The sequence below is a fragment of the Heptranchias perlo genome, chromosome 15 (genome assembly GCF_035084215.1).
Source record: "Heptranchias perlo isolate sHepPer1 chromosome 15, sHepPer1.hap1, whole genome shotgun sequence".
NCBI classification, from domain to species: Eukaryota; Metazoa; Chordata; class Chondrichthyes; order Hexanchiformes; family Hexanchidae; genus Heptranchias; species Heptranchias perlo.
In genome coordinates this window covers 31,311,622-31,332,160 of record NC_090339.1, presented here as the reverse complement: position 1 = coordinate 31,332,160, position 20,539 = coordinate 31,311,622, and the positions used below count along the sequence as shown (strand labels likewise).

Sequence of the window (20,539 nt, the reverse complement as noted above, 5' to 3'; positions counted from 1 at the left end):
CCAACATGCCATTGGTTTCCTAATTGCCTGCTGTACCTGCATGCTAACTTTTTGTGTTTCTTGTACCAGGACACCCAAGTCTCTCTGGACATCAACATTTGCTAGTTTCTCAACATTTAAAATATATTCTGTTTTTCTATTCTTCCTACCAAAGTGAATAACTTCACATTTCCCCATATTACACTCCATCTGCCACCTTCTTGCCCGCTCACTTAACCTGTCTATATCCCCTTTCAAACTCTATATGTCCTCCTCATAGCTTACTTTCCCACCTAGCTTTGTATCATCAGCAAACTTGAATACATTACACTCGGTCCTTTCATCCAAGTCATTAATATAGTTTGTAAATAGCTGAGGCCCAAGCATCGATCCTTGCAGTATCCCACTAGTTTCAGCCTGCCAACCTGAAAATGACCTGTTTATCCCTACTCTCTGTTTTCTGTCTGTTAACCAATCCTCTATCCATTGCTAATATGTTACCCCAATCCCATGAGCCTTTATCTTGCGTAACAACCTTTTATGTGGCACCTTATTGAATGCCTTTTGAAAATCCAAATATACAACATCTATTGGTTCCCCTTTATCTACCCTGCTAGTTACATCCTCAAAAAACTCTAATTAATTTGTCAAACACGATTTCCCTTTCATAAAACTATGTTGACTCTGCCTAATCATATTATGATGTTCTAAGTGCCCTGTTACCACTTCCTTATTAATGGATTCCAGCATTTTCCCGATGACTGACGTCAGGCTAACTGACCTGTATTTCCTTGTTTTCTCTCTCCCTCCTTTCTTGAATAGCAGGGTTACATTTTCTACCTTCCAATCCGCTGGGACCGTTCTAGAATTTAGGGAATTTTGGAAGATCATAATCAATGCATCCACTACCTCTGCAACCACCTCTTTTAGAACCCTCGGATGTAGGCAATCAGGTCCAGGGGATTTATTGGCTTTTAGTCCTATTAGTTTCTCAAGTACTTTTTCTCTACTGATAATAATTACTTAAAGTTCCTCACTCTCATTAGTCCCTTGGTTCCTCACTATTTTTGGTATGCTTTTTGTGCCTTCTACTGTGAAGTCAGATACAAAATATTTGTTTAACGCATCTGCCATTTCCTGATTCCCCATTATAATTTCTCCTGTCTCAGCCTCTAGGGAACCAACGTTTACTATTGCTACTCCCTTTTTACATACTTTTAGAAGCTCTTACAATCGTTTTTTATATTTCTTGCTAATTTACTTTCATATTCTATTTTCTCCCTTTTTATCAATTTTTTGGTGGTCCTTTGCTGGTTTCTAAAACTCTCCTAATCCTCAGGCTTACTACTCTTCTTGGCAACATTATAGACCCCTTCTTTTAATCTAATACTATCCTTCACTTCTTTAGTTAGCCACGAGTGGATCACTTTTCCCATAGAGTTTTTATTTCTCAATGGAATGTATATTTGTTGAGAATATTGAAATAATACTTTAAAGTTTGTCATTGCTTTTCAACCATCATATCCTTTAATTTAATTTCCCAATCTACCTTAACCAACTCACCCCTCATGCCAATGTAATTGGCTTTATTTAAGTTTAAGACTCTAGTTTCAGACTAAAGTATGTCAATCTCAAACTCACTGTGAAATTCTATCATATTATGATCACTCTTCCCCAGAGGATCCTTTATTGTGAGATTTCAAATTAACACTGTCTCATTACACAATACAAGATCTCAAATAGCCTGTTCCCTGGTTGGTTCCATGATGTATTGTTCCAGCAAACTGTCTCAAATGCATTCCATGAACTCGTCCTCCATCTACATTTGTCAATTTGATTTGCCCAGTCTGTATGAAGATTAAAATCCCCCATGGTTACTGCATTACCTTTGTTACAAGTTCCTATTATTTCATGACTAATACCCTGTCCAAAGGCATATCTACTACTAGGGGCCTATAAACTACTCCCACCAATGTTTTCTGCCCCTTGTTATTTCTTATTTCCACCCATACTGATTCTACTTCCTGATCTTCCCGAGCCAAGATCCTTTCTCACCACTGTCCTCATGTCATCCTTCATTATTAGGGCTACACACCCGCCTTTCTATTCTGCCTGTCTTTTCTAAAGATCATTTACCCTGGAATATTTAGTTCCCAATCTTGGTCACTTTGCAACCATGCCTCTATAATGGCTATTAGATCAAACCCATTTATCTCTGTTTGTGCAATTAATTCATCTATCTTGTTACGAATGCTCCATGCATTCAGATAAAGATCCTTCAATTTTGACTTTTTACTATTTTTCCTGCTTTGACCTTACTTATTGATGCTTTATTATTGGTAAACTCTCTGTCCCTTCCTGCCACACTCTGCTTATCTTTACCCAAATCACTACAATGCTCTGTTGCCTTGACTTTTCTCATTAGATTTCTAAATCTCCCCTCACCTGACCCCTCCCCCCACCCCTTTTAGTTTAAAGCCTTATCTACAGCCCTAGTTATTCGATTTGCCAGGACGGTGGTCCCAGCTCGGTTTAAGTGCAGCCCATCCCAACAGAACAGTTCTCTCTTTCCCCGGTACTGGTGCCAGTGCCCCATGAATCAAAACTGCTGTCTCCCACACCACTCTTTGAGCTATGCATTTAACTCTCTGATCTGTTTGTCCCTATACGAATTTGCACGTGGCTCAGGCAACTGGATCCTCCCCCTCATGCTCCAAGTTTTTTTCCAGCCGTGGGGAGATGTCCTTAGCCTTGGCACCTGGCAGGCAACACAGCCTTCGGGACTCTTGGTCGTGGCTGCAGAGAACAGTGTGTATCCCCCTGACTATGCTATCCCCTACCACTCTCCCTCAAATTTTTATTATGTAGTTGTACCTCTGCCTCAGAGGTTACCAGAGATCAAGAAGCTACAGCCATTGCCTTCTCTAATTGTTTGTTGTTGGAGCTGCTCTGATTGCTTGATATTGGACCAAATCTCAGAGCTTGATGACAGTTGGGTAAACCTGCTAAACAGAGTGATGAAGGGAATTTGGTTAGAATGGGAATTTGGTGCAGGGGGGAACAAGGTGCTAAGTAATTTAAACCGTGGGGCAACAGTAAGTAAGTAAATATATAAATAATCAGAGTAATTAATTAGATCTAAGGGGATAAAATTAAAATTAACTAAGTAGAGGATACCAACATTAAAGGGATCTGAATTGCATTAAATAAAAATCTGGTATACATAAATAATAAACAAATAATAAATAGGAGTAAGGGGATACCAAACTAAAACATATATATAAAACATAAGAGACATATATATATATATATATATATATGAGTAGATAGATTTTTAAGCAAAATGATGGGACAGCTGAGACCCATTATCTGCAATTCCTGTGTCATGTGGTGTATTGCCTCCCTGGTGGCAGGGTACAGGATCACTGAGAGGGTGCAGAATATTTTGCGGGGGGAAGGGGAACAGCCAGAAGTCGTGGTCCATATTGGAACCAATGATATAGGTAGGAAAAGGGTTGAGGTTCTACAGATAGAGTTTCAGGAGCTGGGGAGGAAGTTAAAGAACAGGATCTCAAAGATAGTAATCATTGGATTACTCCCAGTGCCACGTGCTAGTGAATATAGGAGCAGTAAGATAAGACAGGTTAACGTGTGGCTTGAGAAATGGGACAGGAGGGAGGGCTTCAGATTCCTGGGGCATTGGGACCAGATCTGAGGCAGGAGGGACCTGTACAAGATGGACGGTTTGCAACACAACAAGGCTGGGACCAATGTCCTCGCAGGGAGGATAACTAGTGTTGTGCGGGAGGGTTTAAACTAATTTGGCAGGGGGATGGGCACCAGGATGAAACATTAGAGAGGAGATACAAGGTACACAGGCTAGGAGAGACAAACAGCATTAGAATAAAGGGTAGATCAGAAATAGGAGGGATCGAACGGGGGACATGCGAGGCAGACTAAGATGGGTTTAGAGTGCATGTGTGTAAATGCATGGAGCATGGTAAATAAAGTTGGTTAGCTGCAGGCACACATAGCCACATGGGATTATGATATAGTGCTAAAAATGGAGACCTGGCTCAAACAAGGGGAGGAATGGGCACTTAATATTCATGGTTATAATGTATTCAGGAAAGATAGGGAAGGAAAAAAAAGAGGGGGTGGCAGTATAGATCAAAAATACTGTTACAGCACTAGAAAGGGATGATGTACTTGAGGGTTCAAAGACAGAATCAATTTGGTTAGAATTAAAGAACAATAGAGGAGCTATTACACTGCTGGCTGATTACACTATATTATAGGCCATCAAATAATGGGAAGGAGATAAAGGAGCAAATTTGTGGGTATATTGCAGAAAGATGCAAGAACTTTAGAGTAGTGATAATGGGGACTTCAATTACCCTAATATAGATTGAGAAAATAACAGTGCAAAGGGCAAAGAGGGGGAGGAATTCCTGAAATGTATACAAGAGAACTTCCTTGATCGGTATGTTTCCAGCCCAACAAGGAAGGAAGCAGTATTTAGTTCTGGAGAATGAAGTGGGGCAAGTGAAATCATTGCTGATCTGTGACCTGATTCTATATACCCACCTTAGCCCCGTATCCCTTAATACCTTTGGGTATCAAAAATCTATCAATCTCAGATTTAAAATTAACAATTGAGCTAGCATTAATTGCTGTTCGTGGAAGAGAGTTCCAAACTTCTACCACCCTCTGTGTGTAGAAGTGTTTCCTAACTTCACTCCTGAAAGTCCTGGCTCTAATTTTTAGGTTATGTCCCCATGTCCTATACTCCCCCAACAGCGGAAATAGTTTCTCTCTATCTACCCTATCAGTTTCCCTTAATATCTTGAAAACTTCAATCAAATCGCACCTTAATCTTCTAAATTCCAGGGCATACAATCCCAGTTTGTGTAATCCCTCCTCGTAATTTAACCCTTGGATTCCAGGTATCATTCTAGTAAATCTACACTACACTCCCTCCAAGACCAATATATCCTTCCTAAGGTGCAGTGCCCAGAACTGAACACAGTACTCCAGGTGTGGTCTAACTAGAGCTTTGTATAGCTGTAGCATAACTTCTACCCTCTTGTATTCTAGTCCTCCAGATATAAAGGCCAGCATTCCATTAGCCTTTATGATTATTTTCTGTACCTGTCCATGACATTTTAATGATCAATGTACATGGACCCCAAAGTCTCTTTGGACCGCCACTGTTTCGAGCATTTCACTATTTAGAAAGTACTCTGATCTATGCTTATTAGGTCCAAAGCGGATGACCTCATACTTGCCTATATTGAAATCCATTTGCCTCAGTTTTGCCCAATCACTTAATCCATTAATATCTTCTGTAATTTTATGCTCCCATCTACACTACTTACAATGTTGCCTATCTTTGTGTCATCGGCATACTTGGATATGCGACTCTCTAACCTGCCAGCGAATAGCTGAGGCCCCAACACAAATCCCTGAGGGACACCACTAGTCACATCCTGCCAATTTGCGTACCTGCCCATTATCCCTACTCTCTGTCTCTTGCCCCTCAGTCAATTTCCTAACCAGGTCAATAATTTGCCCTGAATTCCATGAGCTTCCACTTTAGTTAACATTCTCTTATGAGGGACTTTATCGAATGCCTTCTGTAAGTCCATATAAACAACATCCATAGACATTCCCCTGTCCACTATTTTAGTCACCTAAAGGCTATGGGGAAAGAGCAAGGGAGTGGGACTAATGGATAGCTGTTTCAAAGAGCTGGCACAGGCACGATGGTCTGAATGGCTTCCTTCTGTGCTGTATCATTCTATAACTCTATGATTCATGGTCTCACCTGCCACAGTGTTCTGTTGTCGCTCTGATGAACAATTCCGGATATCACTTCAGGCACTGCCAATATCATAAGTTCTGGCAACCACTGGTGGGCTCTAAGGTCCATGATCTTTGAGTAAGTCTCGATTTTTCACCCCACAACTTTGAAGAGTTAGAGAAGAAACATAATACTGGTAAAGTATTGCATAATCAGTGTGGAGAGGGTAGGTTGGCTTGAAGAAATCAACTGTGCAATAAGTGCCAGAGAGAAAGATAACATTCTTGACTATTTTCAGTAGTTAGAAAGAAAGAACTTGCATTTAAACACTGCCTTTTCACATCCTGAGGATGTCCCAAAGCACTCTACAGCCTATGAATTACTTTTGATGTGTACTTATGGTTATAGGCAATGTGTACATATGTGTACTTATGGTTCTAGACAAATGTGGCAGCGAATTTGTGCACAGCAAACTTTTACGAATGGTAATAGTATTTGACCACTTAATCTGTTTCTGATGTTGGGGACACAAAAATGAGAGAGACGTTTTACATTGGAGCAACAATTGTTCCAGATGGTCTCCTGAAGCAAATCTTACTTGTGAGCAGAATCAAGGATTTACAAGTTCAGATAGCATCAAGAGACTATGGGCATGATTTTATAAGGGGTGCGTCGGGCAGGGAGATTTCCTGCTGGGAAACCCGGCTCCCCCATAAGGATGTCTTTTATTTTGACGTGTTTCCCGCTCAACAGGCCGGCCTGATTGACAGGCTGGTCTCAGTCGGACGGGAGAAGAAGAAGGAGGAGGGTGTGAACAGGTAAGTGTTCGATGGGGGGGGAGGTTCATCGGTGGGCGGGGCATCGGGGGCGGGCTTAATCATTGGTGGTCACCGAGGGGGAGGCTCAGGACTCAGTCATTGGGCGGGGGGGGGGGGGGGGGTCAGCCACCGGGGGGGGTCGTGGGGGGGTCAGTATTTGGGGGAGGTCATTGGGGTGGGGGGGGCTCAGTCATCAGAAGGGGGACTCAGTCATTGGAGGGAGGTCAGTCATCGGGGGCCGGGGTCTGGGGTCATTGTGGGGGTCAGAGATCGTGGGGGGGGTCACGGATCGTGTGGGGGTCGGAGATTGTGGGGGGTGGGGGGCACGATCGTGTTTGTAGGGCCACTGCAGGTAGGCTTGTTGGGCCTGGGGGTTGCACTCCTGCACCTCCAGACCCACAAGCATTGCTATAAAGGCACATACTTGCAGTTTTGGGCCTTCTCGTCTCCTTTCACATGGCATGAAGGAGAAGGCCCGGGAATCACGGCCCCCAGGGGTTAAAAACAAAGAATCTGTCAAAATGGAGGCCCGCAGCCTCCTTGAAAGTTTTTAACGGCTGACCCGCCTCCTGAGAGCCGGTTGGTTGCCCGCCCCTTGTCCTGCCACCGTGCAAACTGGAAGTGGGCGGAATAGAGGCGGGTTGGGGGCGGGTTTTAGATTTTTAAAATTTTTACTGCCCCCCTGCCCCCAACCCACCCATTTTTCCCATTTAAAATCATGCCCCATGAATGAGAGAGTAAATTATTTTGCTCTAATTTAGATTTACTTGCCGAATGAATGAAGTAGGGAGCCACACTAACTTTTTTTGTGTGCAATGTATTAAAATCTTGATTAAAGCAAATTATTTCTCAGGAAATGATGCCCTACCACAATCATATATTGCTTGCCTTAAATTATCAAAAAGATATATTCTATACAATGTGACCTGTAGACATGACCAATTTGTTCCTGCATGTTAAGGTACAGTTAAATTGGATGGAATGTTTATCATTAACATATCGATTATGTACACTTTTAGGAAATTGATGTAACCACTGGTGAATGCCTGGCTTTAAAAGAACAGATCAACATTTTGGAGAATGAATTGGCTTTGATGGGGAATTCTCACGAACAGGTAAACAAACATTTTTCTTTGTCTATCTTTGTGTTGATCGAGATCAGGGACAATGGAGGATGGAATACTTGTTTATTTTTTAACCAATGACATTATCAAGCACAGCAGGTCAGATAAGAACATAAGAACATAAGAAATAGGAGCAGGAGTAGGCCAATCGGCCCTTCGCTCCTGCTCCGCCATTTAATAAGATCATGGCTGATCTGATCCTAACCTCAAATCTAAATTCATGTCCAATTTCCTGCCCGCTCCCCGTAACCCCTAATTCCCTTTACTTCTAGGAAACTGTCTATTTCTGCTTTGATATGGCACGAGCCAGACAAAGTTTAGAGCTCTTGTTACATTACCATTATAATGAGCTCTAAACTTAACCTCAGGAGAGCCCCAGTTGGACATTTTATTTTTATTTACCTCTGACCACTGCCTAGAAATTATTGTGGCAATATTAATGCTGGAGACATAATGGGCTTGATTTCCAAATGGAAGTGTGGGGGCGGGGTGGGGGGGCAGCGAAAATCGGGATTTTCTGGAGCGGACAGGATTCCCTGCTCCAACCCGCTGAGGAACACGCACGACTCAGGATCATCTGGGTGCATGTGGAGTTCCCGAACTAATTACCAACGGGACGATGTTTAAAGAAGCAAATGTACCTCAGGTACTTAAGGTACTTTATTTCTGACGTATTATGTGGTTAAATCTAATTTAAAGTTACTTGGGCTCCGATTCACGCCTGGCCAGATCAGTAACAAATAAACAAAATAAATTAATAAAATTACATTTCAGAACGTCAAAAATTAAATACACTTACTTTTCCAGCGATGTCACCTGAACCCCTCTGCTCCGATGTCTCTTCTCCGATGTCTCACCCCCTGACATCTCGTCTCCGATATCTCACCCCCCGATATCTCTTCTCCAATCTCTCAACGCCCGATGTCTCCCAATGTCTTCCCCCCGACGATGTCCGATGACCCCCCCCCATTTTTGTCCCCCCCCCCACCCCGATCTTTGCTCCCTTCGCTCTCTGTTCCAGCGCCGGATGACGTCTCTCTCTCTCTCCCTTTCTCCGCCCCCGCCCCCGCCCCCCTCAGCGTTGCAGCTCCTGTCGGCAGCCAGTTGGCACCCACCGCCATTTCAAAATTGAGCCCAATGTGTTTACATGCCTTTCCTTTGTCTACCCATACGCTGCGAGAAACCAATGGAAAGGTACGGTCGTGAAATTTAACTTGATTGGTGCAGCATCAGTTGAAGCCTGCGATGTTCTGTACCTGTGTTGTGTGCGAAGTCCTGGATGCTTTGTGTATCTGGAATGGCCACACGTGCAGCAGGTGTCTCTGACTGCTTCAGCTCGATATCAATGAGCTAGAGGGTCAGCTGATGCCAGTCTCTCACATTCAGGAAGTTAAAAAATCTTGGAAGGTACATTTCCTGTGTGAACATTTTGGAAATACACAGCACATTTATTTTGTCAAAGGCCCTACACCAGAAATATTGAACTGATTTTTCTCTTTATAGATTGTGATTGATCTGCTGGGAATTTCCAGAATTTTCTGTTTTTATTCCCCTTTTAAATGGAATCGGTTAGTTTTGTAAATCAACTCTAAAATTTGTTTCTAAAATACAAGTTTGAATCACACTTCATATTTTCTCTTTACAAGATGAAGAAACGCTCCAAACTGGTAGATGAGAATCTCTGGTTAGCTTTGGAGTTCCCATCTCCTAACATGAGTACAGCTGCTCTGGACATTGGGGCTTACTATGGCAAGCTTGCATCCAGTATACAGGTGAGAATTAATGACCAGGTTCTTGTTTCTTTTTATTTATCTTTGTCTAAAGACAATAAATCTTTCTGGGATGCAGATCCACAGGTGCTGGTAGCCCAAATAGCTTTTGTTCATTTGTCAGCCTGAACAGTGAGTGTCAACAGGTTGTTCAACCATGAAGAGGATCACAGCCAAGTCTGATCCTGTTCCCAGATAAAGACTGCAACATTTTCAAGCAGGGGTCACTGAATAGTGATCAGCAGCAAGAACTCTGGTGGATTTCCCCCCCTTCCTAACCCGATTAAATTCATAAAGTTCTTAAGGAAAAGAACGTGAAGTGCACTAGGAGCTAGAAAATGAAATGAAAATGGCTGAAAATGCATGTCTGGTAGCCAACTGTCTCCAGTGGTTGATTTTAGAAACAGCTACCTGCTTGAGAAAATATTTTAACCCTATCTATCACATTGAGGTGTGCTGGTGCAGCATAGATATGACGCAACCCTCTTATAATGGACTGCTGCTCCGTGCTGACCTGATTTGTTCAGTTTAACTGATGTTCATTATATTGAGGAAAAAGGTTTGCAATGATCCCTTAATGACAAGTACTCTGAATCTTTACAAATGGTTTTAAAATGCACTAATGAGGATGCTAGTTAGTTTATCTATATCCCTACATGCACAATCAATTTAAGTGAGGAAAAGTTCAGATGTACAAATGTTCCTGTCCACTATAAAGAAGATTTCATCTAAAATAATTATTTTTTAAGATAAGGTAAGTTTTTAAGTAAAATGCAAATTAATATTGTTCCATATTTGAATATGATAGAACAATAGAAACCTGACTGAATAGGAGTCACTTACTTTTATTTGGGAACAATGGTGGTTTGCACTATAAAAATCTGGTTATTGAACCTTTCAGAGTGAATAAGGTGATATGAATATCAGTAAAAATAATAAAAACTATTATGATAAATAGCTGTTACATTGGATACACAGCATGTGGAATTCATTCCACTCATGTCACATAAGAGCCCAATAGGTCCTGCTTTGCCACAAACCACCACCATTTAAAAACAAAATTCAAACAGCTGTGTACTGGTGCCTAGCAGCAGGCAGCCAGCTGTAGCCATAGCAACTTCGACTGGAGAACAGCCACTGAGTTTTTTGCACAAACCAAGACACAACTGACTCAAAGGCAGCTTTCAGTGTCCAAAACCGCTGCTACCATTATATAAACCATGAGCAAGAAAAACAAGCCATAACACCAGATGAAAACTTTAACGACTAAAATGTTTTTAACAAAACAGAAACTTGTACATTGTATAACCAGAATACTGCTGGGGAAGTCACTGAATGTGATTTTTTTTCTCTCTAATTTTCTCCCCTTTTCTCTCCTCTCGTTGGTACTGAATCTTGATGAGGTAAGGTCCCACAAATGCCTTAACCCTCTAGTATCTCGCTCTCATGCCCATTGTTCGTGTATGAGCCGAGAGAGTGAGTGCCACAGGCTATTCTACTACAAGAGCTTTACAGCTCAACCAAATTCTGTCCTCATCTGATATCCACACACAGGCACTTTACAGCAGGGGTCACTGAATGGCTGTCAGGAGGGGAAACCCTAGGTGATTTTTCCCCTCGCTGGCCAAGGAGTGAGAAGGGCAATTATAGAATCTCTACTGCCCTACTGAGATTAGCACAGACCAAGGTTTCAACTTGGGATCTGCTGGACCAATGAGGATGTTGTGATACTTATACAACATGGGAAAGAGACATGTATATGTCACTCTTGACTTTGCTACTTATGACTTATGTGGCCTCCTTCACTGGTAGAATGAATATTATGTTCAACAACTTCCTACATAATCAATTCTGATTAAGAATTTTTTCTGTTTGCCATGAAAAAAATTTGCTTCTCTCAGGAATTATTCTGTGCAGTGCTTCACCTACTAAGTCTACTGAGCCCAGCACTAGTACGTCAAGGGAAACTGTTAGCTTTCAAGTGTGGAAACCTAAAAAAGTTGAGATAAAAAGAAAAATGTTGGAAAACGGAAATAAAACTAGAAAATGCTAGAAATACACAGCAGATCAGTCAGGATCTGAATTAGAAAGATAGATTAATATTTAGGGCAGGACCCACCTGAAATGGTCACCAAGTTCCTTATTCAGACTCTGACTGACTGACCTGCTGTGCATTCCCAGCTTTTATGCAAGAAGAGAAAATAATAAAATTTGTTAAATAGCAGGTCATCCAGACAATCCAAGTTTCCATCCTACCATATGCTGTCCATTGGAGCTGGGGAGAAAAACCTGCCTCTATTGTTGAACAACCTGCTCATTTAATTAAAATGAATGAAAAATATCTGTACATTGAGAAAATTTGTTCTGGAACACAGTTTGCTGTTTGTGTGTACTTGCAGTACCTACAGATATTTAACAGTGTATCCAAATAATATCAATTAATGGATTGAAAACACCACAGAATAAATAGAATTATCACACTGGGTGATGATGCATGGAAAAGAAAGAAAAAACTTGCATTTACATAGCGCCTTCCATGACGCTAGGACGTCCCAAAGTGCTTTACAGTCAATTAAGTATTTTGAAGTGTAGTCACTGTTGTAATGTTGGGAAACGCAGCAGCCAATTTGCGCACAGCAAGGTCCCACAAACATCAATGAGATAAATTACCAGATGACTTGTTTTTTTTAGTGATGTTGGTTGAGGGATAAATATTGGCCGGTACAATTCCCGAGGCTCTTCTTCAAATAGTACCAAGGGGCCTTTTACATCCACCTGAGAGGGCAGATGGAGCCTCGGCTTAGTATCTCATCTGAAAGACAGCACCTTTGACAGTAGAGCACTCCCTCAGTACTGCACTGAAGCATCAGCCTAGTTTATGTGGTGGAGTGGGTCTTGAACCCACAACCTTCTGGCTACCATAAGGAAAGACCTTCACAGCTCACTCATGCCTTTTGCAATCATGGCTCCTGTGTGAGATGTGCTGTGTTGCTGATAGCATTTTCCCATGTTTGTGTCAGTGTAGTTCATGAGTGACAATTGTGAATGAACAGTGGGAGCAGCCCATCTCCAGTGTGATCCCCTATACATACTGCCTTAGTCAATGTATTCTTCACCTAAATAGTTTTCATACTTTTGTAAGTATAATCATTATGATGATGACTTTTAAACCTTCATTTAGCTGGTGCACATTGATGGTACATACTGAGAGATGTCCGTGCCAGCTATATTCAGCTATTTGACGGCTTTAATGCATTCTGAGTACTTTCCTGTAGGAAAAATCCCTACAGCAAATATATTAAAATAATGTTAGTAAATATACTGGGGAGAGAATTTGTTCTGGTTGCTATATGTAGAGGAAAAGAGCGTGTTCATGATTTCACTAACATAGTGACCCAAACAATATTTCCCTTGTCATATGTAATACTTCTACATTTGTATGTATGATTCTTATTTAGTCCCTAGCATGGTCCATGTGTCTCTTCAAAGAGCTCTTGAAATTCCCTTAGAAAATCATCCTTGCGATTAGTAGATTTTGTTTCCACTTTTCTCACTGTGTGTGGGCATTGGATGAAGACAGGGTCAGGCTTAACTGTGATGTCCTCCACATTGAGACAGCCTGAGAACACTCACTGTCCAGGCTTACATATGAGGAACAACATTTGGGTGAGGTACTGAAGGGCAGGTGGTAACTGTGACACCATACCCTAGCATGAGTCAGCACCTTGAAGAGAGGAGGACCATGCAAAGGAAAAAATAAGAATCACACATAGAAAACTGAAAGTTTCCCAGCAACATACACTAATTAGTGATCAGGGATCCTGGCTGATTGTTTTCCCCTTCCTAGTTTGGGGCACTGAGGCTAATCTGCTGCTCCTGTTGAAATGAGCCAACTCAGCACAGACCAGGGACCGAACTTGGGAACTTGCTGGGAATTGAGTGTTTCTATGTAGATCCTTCATTTGATATACGTTAGGAATATAGTTGGGTATAATTTGTAAATATTACGATCAACTCTTTTTCAGTTTGAGGGACGAACATCTGGCTTGAGCCCAGATTCCACACAGGCACAGAGAAATGTCAATAAAGGTGACGACAGCCACATAAAGGTACAGTAAAGATCAGCACTAAATTGTTCATGGAACTCTTTTGTTGGCACAAATTTTGTTTATGGTGTGTATTTATTTTTTTTTACCACGGGTTATGTACTATTGCTTTTGAGAAGTATTCTGTGATATAGAATTGTGGGATCTTCCTGAATGTTTCTGTCCAGGTGGGGGATCAGAGAAATTACACTATTAAACAAGGGTAAGAACCACAGTGCCTGAGAGATAACACCATGTAAACAATGATAAAAACATTTTTGATACACTTAAGTAAGTATCAGAGATAAAATTAAATCTCAGTTCTACGTAAAGAGGGGAGCTCTGAAAGAAGTCACTGCATAAACAGAAATAAGGAATGAATTTGGTGTAAACAGAATGATCTGAGGGATGATACCACATAAAGAGAGTTAAGAATCCCTGTTTTGTAAATTTCAGGGACTTTGAGATATAAAAACTTTATAAACTGAGGTAGAAACTGTAGTTCTACAAAGAATGGGGATCGAAGAGTTGATATAGCAATACATAAGATTGAATCTGAATTTACATTTTACATGATAAATTGATTAAAGTTCTTTTGATCGTTTCAATATAAAAGTTACTCTATTATTTTCACTGAGTTAATGATATTTGATAGTTTTGTGGGTATACATGTCTCATTACAGGGGATGCCATATTTCTACAAAAAAGCACAAAATAAAACTGGCATTGAAGCTAGCATTGTAGTACATTAATGCACTTTTCCATTTAGATTGAGGTCCTGTGAGAGTGGCGTTTAAACAGATTCCAGCAACCTCCCTGTGTCATTCTCCCCTTTTACCTTCCTTCCTGGTGTTGTTTCAAATCAAGACCTATTGGAAGCTGGAGACCTACAACTGATTGTTGCAAGGCAATGAAATCTGGCTCCATACTTTTAGTTGTAACTAGAGACCTAATGGCAGATTGCAGGACCCATGAAAATGTGGGTCTCTGATACTATCAGGATTACAGAGGTCCCTGCTTTATATTGGACAATGCCATTGACGTCAGTGTACTGCACAACTGTTGTCAATGGCACTTGTTCCAATATAAAAGTACTGAAACCAGCTGAAGTGTCACATACCACCCTAACTTGGATATATATCACAGTTCCTTCAGCAGCACTGGGGCAAAATCCTGGAATTCTCTATCTAACACCATCTGGGGAGCATCATCACCACAAGGACAGCAGTGGTTCAAGAAATAGGCCCAACATCACCTTCTCAGGGACACTAGGGAAGGAAAATAAATATCAATGTCATCCACATCCTGAGAACAAGTGAAAAAAAGGGTGACATGCAGTTTTCTCAGTGGTTTGGTTTGGAGGCTTGTAAGCATAGTGATGTTTTGCATGTATCAGATGCCAGGTTATTTATAAAAAGTGGCCTTTTATAAAAAGCAGCTGTGCATCCCCCTAGTATTATACAGCTCAAACTGTTCTTCAGACTAAATACTAGCTCAGGCAGACAAAATCTGTAATTGTGCCAGAGTGATTTTCGCAGTTCAAATGAACATGGTAATGTTTATGATTTACTGAAATCTCAATGATAATACTGCTCTATAATATATTTGTTGAACTTGTTGGTAGATTCCTGAATTAGAAAAAGAACTAGAGGCTCTCAAAGTGAGAAACATGGAACTTAATACTGAGATTGAAGAAAGAGAAATAACAAATGAAGAGGAAATTGCATTCAATGAGGTAAGGAAACAATTTCACAATAAAATTACATGTATGTACTTGTGAATTTATGCATATATGCAAATCAGCTTTTATTTATTGCCATAAAGGTCAGCTTATCCCATGCACTATGTAATGCTTTCCCCACAGAATGATGAGTGTTGGTGCCCACTTCACTCTTTTATTTAATTTAGTTGTGGATTTGTTTTCTCATTTTATATAAAAATGAAGAAGTATTAAAGGCAAATTCAGCCTAATTCAACTGCTGACAGTTCCAGGGAATTACAGGCTTATTGGGTCACTCATTTTTTTTGTTATGTTTGCAGGTCACGCACTGTGGTGCTGTAATGTAGCTAAGCAGATTTCAGGAGTATCTTCATTACTGTAATTATGAAAATTAGCACTTAAAAAATTCTAAATTAAAAAAAATGATGACAGATGCAGCAGACCTGAAATGTACTGCACCTGTGAGCAGGTAACTGCCTAGTTTTATCCCCCATAAGCCATTTGTATGGCCCAGGGAATTCCAGGTGCAGGCCCTGGCCTTGGCCCTGGCGTGACCCCTGGCCCACGAAAATCTCTGGCGTGTTTGAGGCCCTCATGGATCGCCTCCACCCCCAGAGTCAACCTGCCGGCCGGCTCAGCGTAGGGGCCAGCCGATTTCCTACCCTCCCTGACTAATGAGACAGGCCGCCTGTTTGGTGCCCACAGCTCGCTGGCTGCCTTTAAATGAGGACAGAAGCCAAAGTTGGATCAGACCTGAGGCTGGCTCCGCTGTCTTTGGGCCCATCTCAGCATCCAACTTCTGGCACTAATTGTAACTTCCAAAAAATGGTGTTTTCATTGAATAAAATTGAAAGGCTGGATTCTAGCTAATCAAAAGCCTAAGTGTTAAGATTGACATTGCGGTACCATAGATGGGACCATATTCATCTGTAATGCATTAATGCAGTGAGAGGCAAGTGTAGTCATTAGTGGCCCTCAAAGCCCAAATGCACTAGAATGAATAAAATCCTCCATGGCTTAACAATGATTAACTTGCTACTTTCTCTGTCTCATCAGTCTGCAATGCTTAATCAACCAGTTCTTGATACAGTGAAATTTGGCAAATGAGATACATTATAAAAATGTTCTGCTACATCAGCCAATCTTCATCAATTATTCAGTGTTTCTTAACACCTCTCTTTGTACTTGTTGCTATATTTTAGGAACAGATTCATGAGTTGGGAAAAAAACTGCATCTGCTTAATGAGGATATAAAGACACATTTGGTTGAGTATGAGGAGTTGCTGACTGCTAAAAGGGCTCTTGATATTGAAATAACAGCTTACAGGTGAGAGACCACAGTCCATACCACAAGAAAATGTATTATATAAAATTTTATTTCTTGTTTAGGGATGTTGAAATAATTTACTGTGATTTTTCTTATAATACCAAAACCTGCTTTTAGTGTTGACTGTTTGGGATATCTGGTCCCTCTATAGTGGATGTATGGGGGAGGTGGTCTCTGTTTGTTTAGAATGAACATTTCCCATCTCTGGTGTTCAATCTTTAGTGGTGTCATGGTAATATGGGCATGAATTGTTGCCCCTGGCAATTAGGTGGCAGTATGTCCTTATCTTTAGCTCCAAATGTCACTAAGTTCCCTTTTGTAAAACTTTTCCAGCTCTCCCAAAAAACCTGAATGTTTATTGCCAATGTCTATATTTGTGGTATAAACAGATTGTATAAATAAAAAACAGTGGGACAGTGTGTTTATTCCACACAGACTGTGGGCCTACAAATCCTCTGCCCCTGTGGTGGTCTTGGAGCACAAGTTGGGCGCAGGGGGCCTGAAAGATGTGGCAATTCTGACACGATCTGGGAAGGCCGGCTCACCATTCATATTCCTGCCACGTGTAACTTTGCACAGAGGCCTGGGATGGGCAGAACATGTATCCGCCCCAAACATGGACCCTAACATCAGAGGTGGCGCCACTCGCATGCCGAGAATGCTCTCATGCAAACTTTATTGGTCTAGTAGCCATTTTGGCATGACAGTGACTGTATTTTCCTCTGTTCACTAATTTTAGCACAAAACAAGATGTTAGGATAAGTGGGGGACACCGCATTGTACTCATATTTACTTTTTTTGCTAAAATTAGCAGAAGGACATATACCCCAGGGTCTTCAACTTATCCATCTGCATGTTGCAATACAATATAATAAATAAAATGTTATTTTTTTGATTAGGGGATTCATCGAAGAAGAAGATGAAAGACTTTGTCATCTTTAGAAGGATGCAACTACAAAATTACATGTATAAGATGATGATTTTTTCCAAACTGGTCTACAATAAATTTTCACTTTCAATGTCTAAAGATCCATAGGAATATGGATTTCTGCATTCTCTGTTTTTATGTATTTTTATTTACGCATATTCAGTTGCTTTTTACTTCACTAACTAGTCTTCCAATTCATCCTGTATAGGTTCAGCTTCCCTCCAAATCTGACTTAATTTGTCTTCACCATCTTATTGCTAACTACACCAAGTTCACCTTCTTAAGAAAGACTAGTCAATCTCCCATGGCATTGCACATGTGGAGGCAAACAATGTAAGAGGGTGTATTTGCTAGAATATGCTTGATCCCATCGGAAGGCCCTCTAATGTTCAATTAACAATATGCAAGTACCATACATATTACTTTCACCCCTTCAGAACTTCAGGCTGACAACTACCAACTCCATGAATGAGCCTGGTTAACAGCAACTGCCTCATATAATAAGTGATTAAAAAATAGCATCTTCCAGTAGTACATGGGACAGATGGGTTATGCCAACACTGGAACCATAATGAAAGCCAATACACTCATAACTATCTACAAGCCTAAATAATTTGGAGGTTTCCTTGACCATTGAGGGTATATTCGAGTAGGTTTGACAATGGGCGAGCTCGGACTAATAACAGGAGCAGTACATGGTAATTTCTCAGGTTCTGTTTAAACCCTGTAGGGTTTCACAACTTTGTTTGGAGATCACCCTGGAGTCTGATAACTTCTAAGTTGTTTGGGTGAATGAATTCCACCTGCCTTCTTAATTTTCAACTGTGTCCCTTGGTGCTTGAACCTCTCACCATAGTGAACAATCTGCTTAGATCAATTTTCTCCATTCCTTTCATATCTTTGAAAAATTCAATTAGATCACCTTCTTTTCCAAATTATCAGTACAGATCTGGTACCAGTACCATTATAATTGCACATATATAGATTTTTCACAATTACCCCAATACTACCTAAAATCAGTATACTAATAGTGTTGCTGGTACAGATATTACTGATACATCCTAGATAACCAATCACCCAAACAATGACATTGGTTCCGATCTGGTAACATTACACCTGATACTGGCACTGGTACAGGTACAGTAACAGTACCCTGAAATTGATACTAGCACATATGTGGTAACAAGACCCCTAATATTGGCACTCTTCTAGCTCTGGTACAGCTATCTGTAGTACTGGCACCATGACAGGTCTGCAACTTATACTGATCATTCCTTAACTATTTTTTTAATAATGTTTTAAGACATATAAGTCCCGAACAAAAAATATGGTCTTTGGTGCTGGGAAGTTGTTGGTTTGTTAGCAGAGATATTTGTAAAAGGAAAGATCAGTCAGTCATTATGACAACATCAAGGTCAGTAATTCTTAACCTCCAATGTCAGCCACATAACACCAACCATTTAATTTCCTGACAAAGCACAGGAAATTAAAAATAGTGTCAGCATTAGACATGCAGTTTTGTCAACAGCTGCAGAAAAGATTGAATTGTTCTGTTATACAGCACAACTTATGGAATCAAAGAATTTGATGAAGAATCCTGCACATTAGCAGTTTGCTGATTCACCTGTGTGCAAACAAAAACAGGAAGTTTATAGTGACGTAAGTATCATATCTGCACCCTGGTTTAACAGCTGCAAAAAAAATCACTTCCTTCATATTAGTGAGACCAATAATGGAGAAGGTGGGCAGAATTTGCTGGGTAAATACAGATGAAGAGGAGGACAAGTTGTAACTTATTAATGACTAGCAGATTCTTTAGGCTGGTGAGCGGGCATGTTAGTATCAATGGTACATTCTGACTGGTAATTGCCATGTGAACCTTTCATTCTGTAATAACCTCATATCAAAGTGCATTTCAGGCAGTTCCACCGGCAGACAATCTTTTGCTGATCACCTTAAATCTGCGTCCTCTGGCTTCCGACCTTTCTGCCACTGGAAACAGTTTCTCCTTATTTACTCCATCAAAACCGTTCATGATTTTGAACATCTCTATCAAATCTCCCATTAACCTTCTCTGTTCTAAGGAGAACAACCCCAGCTTCTCCAATCTCTCCACATAACTGAAATCCCTCATTCTTGGTACCATTGCAGTAAATCTCTTCTGCACTCTCTCTAAGGCTTTGACATCCTTCCTAAAGTGTGGTGCCCAGAATTGAACACAATACTCCAGCTGAAGCCTAACCAGTGTTTTATAAAGGTTTAGCATGGCTTCCTTGCTTTTGTACTCTATGCCTCTATTAATAAAGCCCAGGATCCCATGTGCTTTTTTAACAGCCTTCTCAACTTGTCCTGCCACCTTCAAAGATTTGTGTATGTGCACTCCCAGGTCTATTTGTTCCTGCACCCCCTCTAAAATTGTACCATTCAGTTTATATTGCCTCTCCTCATTCTGCCTACCAAAATGTATCACTTCATACTTCTCTGCATTAAATTACATCTGCCATGTGTCTGCCCATTTCACCAGTCTGTCTATGTCCTCCTGAAGTCTGTTACTGTCCTCCACATTGTTTACTACATTTCCAGGTTTTGTGTCATCTATAAACTTTGAAATTATACCCTCTATATCCAAGTCCAGGTCATTAATATATATCAAAAAGAGCAGTGGTCCTAATACTGACCTCTGGGGAACACCACTATATACTTCCCTCCAGTCTGAAAAACAACCATTCATCACTACTCTCTGCTTTCTGTCCCTTAGCCAATTTTGTATCTATGCTGCCACTGTCCCTTTAATCCCATGGGGTTTAATTTTGCTAACATGTATCACTTCATACTTCTCTGCATTAAATTGCATCTGCCATGTGTCTGCCCATTTCACCAGTCTGTCTATTATGCTATTATGTGGTACTTTATCAAACGCCTTTTGAAAGTCTTTGTACACAACATCAACCGCATTACTCTCATCAACCCTCTCCGTTACTTCACC

At 40.8% G+C, this 20,539-nt stretch overlaps 1 protein-coding gene across 1 annotated transcript in view; it reads left to right on the top strand.

The window, feature by feature from the left end:
* Positions 1 to 17,652, top strand: part of vimr2 (vimentin-related 2) — a 53,000-nt gene extending 35,348 nt beyond the window's left edge. The window contains exons 5-10 of the mRNA XM_067996725.1: positions 7,620 to 7,715; positions 9,371 to 9,496; positions 13,519 to 13,602; positions 15,203 to 15,313; positions 16,501 to 16,625; positions 17,525 to 17,652. Coding sequence (XP_067852826.1) covers positions 7,620 to 7,715; positions 9,371 to 9,496; positions 13,519 to 13,602; positions 15,203 to 15,313; positions 16,501 to 16,625; positions 17,525 to 17,567 — 585 coding nt within the window. The 3' untranslated portion in view covers positions 17,568 to 17,652. The remainder of the gene's footprint in view (positions 1 to 7,619; positions 7,716 to 9,370; positions 9,497 to 13,518; positions 13,603 to 15,202; positions 15,314 to 16,500; positions 16,626 to 17,524) is intronic.
* The last annotated feature ends 2,887 nt before the right edge of the window (positions 17,653 to 20,539 follow it).